The sequence below is a fragment of the Neodiprion lecontei genome, chromosome 3, assembly GCF_021901455.1.
Source record: "Neodiprion lecontei isolate iyNeoLeco1 chromosome 3, iyNeoLeco1.1, whole genome shotgun sequence".
Lineage (NCBI taxonomy): Eukaryota > Metazoa > Arthropoda > Insecta > Hymenoptera > Diprionidae > Neodiprion > Neodiprion lecontei.
Genome location: NC_060262.1, coordinates 30,348,244 through 30,355,453, shown reverse-complemented (window position 1 = coordinate 30,355,453; position 7,210 = coordinate 30,348,244). Strand labels below are relative to the sequence as shown.

Genomic DNA, 7,210 nt, shown 5'->3' with positions numbered 1-7,210 from the left:
CTTTGAGTGAAAATTAAACTGGGTTGCGCGACGAGTGCCACATCGACAGGTAACGTTCACATGATAATCATTAAAATATCCAAAGTGTATGTATGCAATTGCAACACCATCGAATATCGACCTACTTGTGTACACAATTTGACAACGAATTATACACCAATTGTATCAATATGAAGTAATTCAAATTTAGAACACAGAGCTATATATAAGCAAGGTTCGGCATTAAAGAGTCAGATTCCGAAAAAAATGGAAAACCGTCGTATCTTTAAAGTGATGCTCGCAATGGCAGCACAATGCTGTCTCGGAGTGTTATCATCGCCTGGACAATCGCCTAACTGGTGTGGACTTAAAAATTACAAGGAGATCTCGGAAGAGAAATTTCGCATTGCCAACGAGAAACCTTTCATTTTCATGGCGTCTGCAATTATTGCCCTTATTGAGGGAAGAGATCCTTGTCACGATATCGGCTATGAATTAATGCAACTCAAAGAGGCAATGAATAGTGGAAATTTGGAGGCATTGTATTTAATTAACGATGCATTTGCTGGGATAGAGCCTTCTGCGACACCTGAAATGAGCAAATACATCATAAAATTTGGGGTGCGTGAAGTCATTAATGAACTTATTGAAACACTTACGGAAATATCAAATGTCCGGTGCAATAACCAGGACAGTATGAATAATTCCCAAATTATGGATAACATTAAAAAAAGGCAGAATTCCATTACATCTGGAGTCACTACTGTCGTCAAGAGCCTTTACATGAGAATGCAAAATTACCAGGCACTCCAACCTGGAATGGAATTTTTTATTAATCATACCGAAACCAAAGCAATTGACGGCTGCGTGAGAGCAATTAAAGGATTTTATAACGGAAGTTTGATCATGCTCGAGGCCTTTACCGCCTCTTTATCTGCCTCTGATAGTGAGAATTATCTCTGCGCGTTGTACGAAAGAATGAATAATACACTCAAGTTGTTTAGAAGTGAAATATATATTCTGTACGGTATAGTTGAATTTTGGGCTTCTAGCAAGGCCGAAAAAAATTTTGATAGTTTACTGGAACTAATCATTCTTATACAAACGGGCCAAGACACGATGCTGAATTACATAGAAGCAGGTCTTAAAACGGAGTTCGATGCAATGGATTTCAAACTAAAATCAGTTTGTGGAATGGTTGACAATAATACTGGATGTGAATGCTGCAAATTCGACATGGCCGAAGAGAAAGCAAAATCCTACTACAATGCAGCGTATGATGTGCTTGAACATGTAACCTCATCAATAAATAAGGTAACTGCATCGACTGCTATAGCTACCCGGTTTTCAATATCCGAATCAGTGAATCAAGTATGCAGCTACATTTTTGACGAAATAAGATTCAGCAAATCTACAAGTGATTCCGTGCTGCAAAATTTACATAATACCTACAGAAGCTTATCTTTGTCTGAAATAAAAAATCGGTATGAAATTTTAGACAGGGTAATTACAAACGATCAAACATCCACAGACTATATGGGTGATCTCTTAAAGAAATGTCAAATCAGTGCAATTGAGCATGCCCAATGGGCAATAGATCCTGTTTTCAATGGACTTGAGACCCTGCTTGGCACTATGAAAGGAACCGGGCATGGATGTAATGATAGTCAATCTTTGATCGATCGGTGCCGTGTAAATGCATCCTCAGGATGGGTAACCCTGTCTGAATCCTGGTTCAATACGCTGCGATTGCTTGCTGTATATACTTCGACCAAGGATCGTCAAAGCACAATGAATATGTCTCAGATTCAAATGAACGAACCACTAACTAATTCAAGAATGAGCGATGCTGTCCGAATTATTTTCGATAAAATGTCTACCGCCTTGAACAACATTAATTCTGGTAATTATTTGTCGCCCAATTATTCCATCGAAAATTATACGGATGCTGTGAATGAAACGGTAAACCAACTCATAGGTGCATTAGACATTACTTTCAGCCCACTTCCAAAAAATACTACTGAAGCTCCATGGACATCCCAACCCGCACGGACAGAAATTATCGGCTGTGTTAGAAAATCGATTGAGATTATCTTCAAGGCAATGCAATTGGCGCAATGTCGAGATTGTAAAGGATTTCAGGCTAAAATTGAAGAGATGGAGAAGCAATCAGCTTCCAACTACACAGCTGCGGTTACAAAGGCTCACGAATTTATTGCAAATTTCGATATGAAAGATGTTCGAGTGGACGCGATTATGAAACAATGTTTGAAAAAATCATTAGAAAGAAGTCAAGATTCATGTAAGAACATATTCTACGCCATCAGAATTCTCGCTGGGCAGATTTCCTCGTCGAGCAGAATTTCAAGCAGCAGAAGTGTGATTCTTCTCAATAACCTCCAACTTGAGTGCAACACCAATGTGAAATATCGAATATCTTTCACGTACCAGGCTATACAATTGCGCGTAGTAGTCAGTCTCATTCGGAAATCCAAAATTTCGGATGGTTTTTCTCTAATAGAAATGCAACGTCAGAAAGCTCACGCTGCTGTCGACAAAGGGTTTGATGTTTTTTTCAACGAAATCCGTAAAAATGCCTGCAGCGCGAATTACAGTGGAACCGATATGATCGACAGTGCTGCAAATGTGACGTACACGTTCTTCAGGGTACTAACCGAATGTGCATATTACACAATGAAAACAGTCATCCCCGAAACTTCTTCGAGTGTAGCGACCGTTCAGGGCTCAACATACGCTGCGCTCAATTCAATGGTTGGGAGTTTGTTTACTATATTAAGAACAATCCAACAAAATGAATTGTCCGGAATCTTGCAGGAAATGGATATCATGAAAGATACAGCAGTCTGTTTAAGTCATGCTGTGATTGATAGTTGGTATGTACCGTTAATGAAAATAGCACACCAACAGAACAATACTGAAATGAGATACGAACTTAATAATACGATATTCACATTACGTAATATATGCAGCAATGTAATTGAAACTATGGTCAATGACATGAAGTACTATTTTCAATCTACGAACAATTCAATTTCAATAGAATACCAAGGGACAACCTTAAAGCAGCTATTCAAACCTGTTACTAACTCTTTCTTCGACGATATTCTCTTGGCGTTTACGGCTGACGTAATGTGTAATGCGAAAACTACAGCTCATTCGTGTTAGAGCGTATAATCCACTCCCAATGCAGTGTATCAAACAATTAACATACCTGCATTCGATATAGATATTCTAATTCAATTCATATTAAAATGTTCAATTCATTAAATTAAACATTCATTTCATGCGATTTTTTCAAAAATTCTTCTTTCACTGATCTCGAAATTTTTGAATATAATTCGTTCCTTTCTATAAAAATTATCGTCATAGTAGGATATTTTATATTAAAGGGTAAAACTGATGGGGGGGAACAAGATGTTCAAATTTTAGACCTTTCCACGATCTTCACTCAAAATGAAATTGAGAACAGTGTAGATACCTTCGGTACTATTAGGGTTTGAAATACATATCCTTCTTCCACACTGACGTGTGCAGTTCGTACTCATTTCCATTTACGTTACAATAACGAAACAATTCGTTTTCAACTTTTACAATAAAAGAATTTATCGTTGATCTCCGTTTGCATTTGTTAACTTAACTGTAGCACAGGCAATTCAGGCAACGCTTGCGAAAGATATACAGGTGGATTCCGTTGTACTGTAAAAAACTTCAACCAGTTCAGCAAAACAAACCTACGTTTGTAACTGAATTATTTCTTTTGAATTGAGATGAATAATTTAGTTGATCCCATAAATTAGATTTAATTAAAGTCTGTCGTACCTCACGAATATTCTTGTGTTACAGCCAAGCTATTAGATGAATGGGAAAAGAGATATTAAAACAACCAAATCTCGGATTATTACATTCTTCACATTTTCTGTATATTAATACTTGTCAAATTGGACAGGTATTTCCGCTTTATCAATAAATGATTATCCAATGACACAAATCACTGTTAACTGTAAACTATTACAGCATGGAAATGCGATGAAAGCAATTTTCAAGAAATAGCGAAAGTCATATTTTATAATTTCTAGAATCATTCTGATCTGAAAATCACTTGATAAGCAGTTCGAACTTAAATGATATATCCGTAATCACTGACAGACCAATTTCAACCGAGAGTGATCAGGATCTATCTAGTTTTCAAGGACTTATGTGTGTAATAAAATATTTGTTCGACTTAATTTCGAGCGTTGAGGAGCATATCTATGTAACATTGCATACCTACTATAGTCTTATAGGTGTTTAAAATAAAATTGAGAACAATTTGTATAATTTTTATTGATCTAGCATGATTTCGACCTATACGCCTTTACATCCTTAAAATACAGCGCATTACGGAATTACAATATTTCTAACATCTCAAACAGACTTGAGGTATTTCTAATGTCCAATCGACTAAATTCCGGTGAAGTCGTGTTCCTTCATAAATTGTACGTTAACTCAAAAAGTTGATTGCACATGCTTGAAAGACGCATAAAGAACCATAGTATTTTAAAACAGATATCACCTGTATGCTCACTATATATGATGATTGATAAGCAAGGAATAAAAATTATACATATGTAAATTGTTCGTCATCCTTGATCATCATTTACGGCTCACCAACGACATATCCAAACCGTTCACCCTCAATTTTTCTTTTACAGTGCTTGAGGCATTCACCACTTCAGCTAAAATTATGACTCAGACGAAAAGGTCTACACAGTTTGAATTTGGGAGGGATATAATATAAAGTATGTTTTCATGGCATCTAAAGTAGAAGACTGGATAAATTGGTATTTAAAAACGGACGATGAATCAGGGAACAAAAATAACTTATTCCCGTTGACTGACAACAGTTAAAACAGTAACCCAGAATATACTCATATTAGAGCCGGCTACGCAAATGCACTTATTAGCGGACATTTTTCACCTAAGATTTTTTGACTGAACGTTCGACATCACCTTTAAATACTTCCTCCAGTTGTTTTGATTTCGAGGAGCAGTTGTTACATCTGGTAGGCACTAGTCGCCTTAGTAATCGTCTGGCGAACCATTAAATTGATTACTGTGCTGAAGAGTGCCAAGAGGATAAGTTTACGGCGCAAGGTGAATTGCAACGCGCATTGACTTGACTTAATTCAAGATAGGCTTAAGTAGTCGAATTTTCAGACTAACAATTGCCTGTACAATTTGAAAGCCTGACAGGGCAACAATGTCTCGGTACGATCTGCAATGTTTCAACATCATATGAACCTTAATCAGGCCACTTCTAACTCCAATACAACGCATGCCTGGGCATCTACACAACGGAGGCTTACTTCTTTTCTGAAAAAATAAGGGGCCACAAGAATTATAAACGAGACTGACAATATCAATTTGCATCCTCATAATCGAATCAGCTACTGCTGTTAAGTTTCATAAAGTTTTGATATTCATTTACACTGTATGAATATAATTTTGCCGAACAAGGGCTCAGGTGGACCTTGTAAATGATACATTCAGCACACCTATCCGCACGCTTGAACGAGGGCGTATTACATGGGAAGATTCGAAGCTGGGGATGGCGAAGAAGGAGAGTCGATGGTACCGGGAATGGGGGAGGGATTGAGGTCAATAAAGCGTGCCGGAAGGAAGGCCGCTCGAGGCTACTTATTTCGCATATCAGTGGCATACGTGAAATCCCTGTAGTTGATATTCCCACGCGGGAGGAACGGGAGTCGGCCGACACCTCAAGGCAAAACAGTCGTATAAAAAGGTAAAATATCGCGGTTATTTTCTTATCGCGTACCGGGCCGTATGTAAAAACGAATAAAATCGTAGTAAGTTGCGTCGAGGGAACTCGCGTCGCTCGCCTCCGGGCAATTTGCGGCCGTAGAATACGCACGCCTTGTACGCCCCCCTCCGGGTCCTCGACTTCAGAACGGTGACCGATAGAGGATACAAAATCGACTCAACCAAAACCGCAGGAATCTCTTCGACGCGATCCGCAGCAGATCGTCGAACGAGTCTTCCGTTTTCCCGGAAAATGAAGCAGGGCGCCGTTGATCGATACGATCCGTGAAAAACGTGAACCCTGGTTTAGGAGAATCGTGAAAATTATGGAGCGGAAATGCAGCCGTCAAAAGCATCCGTAGGTGTACGCATAACGAAATGTACAAGAAGAGGCGGACGAGGTCGGGAAGTGGTCTATAACCTTCTCTCGTTTGTAAATTGGGATCAGTGACGTCACGCTGACAAGGGGCGGTTCGTAATTTTATAGGATTCTATAACAACGGAGCATCGAGGATATCGGGCTCCTGGAGTGGAGTCGTCTTGTTAAAAGTGGCCCGCCTCATTGCCTCCAATATCTCTGCGCCGCACGCCGCCCGCTTCAGGACTCGGAATTTCAATAGCCACTCGCAGAGCAGCCACTTCGACATCGTGTGTCTTGTTATGCACATGTCTTCCGCTATACCCGCCGTAGTGATCCACTTTGCGATCAAAAAATACCGAAAGAAAAAGCAAGATTTTTAATCTTTTCCCCAGCGGCTGTAAGCAGGGGACAAGGCCCAGATCAGCTTTGACTCGCTGAAAAGTCTATTTCGCAAATTTGAGTCACAAAAGTTATCAGAAGTTTAACCTCACACCGGCTTCCATTTTTCGTAAATTAACGCAACCGTTATAATATAAGTATAAGCCGTGGTGTCGATGTACTACTTCGTTCGGAATGCATGCGTATACGAGAGCTGAGAAATGGCAGTGAATCCGCGTGACTAATTATTCATTTCCCACTCCCTCAGCTCCGTAAACTCGTCTTCGGTCGGTTCACAGCAGTGTATCTCAGTCGTCGGCCGCATCAATTGCAGTTCTTCTGACTTAACCGCCTACTACGAAGAAAAAGTGGCGAAGAAGGAACAAAAAAACGGAGAGAATCAAAAAGAACTGCAAGTGATCTTACGATTGTGGGCACAAAGCGCCGACAGGCTCGTAATAAGTTCCGAGCTCAGTGAAGCGACGACGTTTGATATGCGAAAGAAGATTCCGAATATTTCGACTCGAGCAAAAACCTTCGACCGGTTATTAATATTCAGCTGTTCCCTCACACTTCTATTAATTTGTATCGATAAGTTGGTACTCGGTGTGCATGCTCTATTGTCGTTCTCCTCGTTTCACTCCACTGCTTTTGAACAAAGGGAAAAACCCA

At 39.5% G+C, this 7,210-nt stretch overlaps 1 protein-coding gene across 2 annotated transcripts; it reads left to right on the top strand.

The window, feature by feature from the left end:
* The first annotated feature begins 266 nt into the window (after positions 1-266).
* On the top strand, positions 267-4,567 carry LOC124293523. 2 transcript variants are annotated; one of them, XM_046734629.1, is made up of 2 exons: positions 267-1,293; positions 1,478-1,497. In XM_046734629.1, the coding sequence occupies exons 1-2, from the start codon at positions 274-276 to the stop codon at positions 1,484-1,486; spliced, it is 1,029 nt and encodes a 342-aa protein (XP_046590585.1). In that variant the 5' UTR covers positions 267-273; the 3' UTR covers positions 1,487-1,497. The 2 variants fall into 2 exon arrangements, with proteins under 2 accessions (XP_046590585.1, XP_046590584.1); XM_046734628.1 differs by having other exon boundaries at positions 1,232-1,293; positions 1,478-4,567.
* Positions 4,568-7,210: the final 2,643 nt, after the last annotated feature.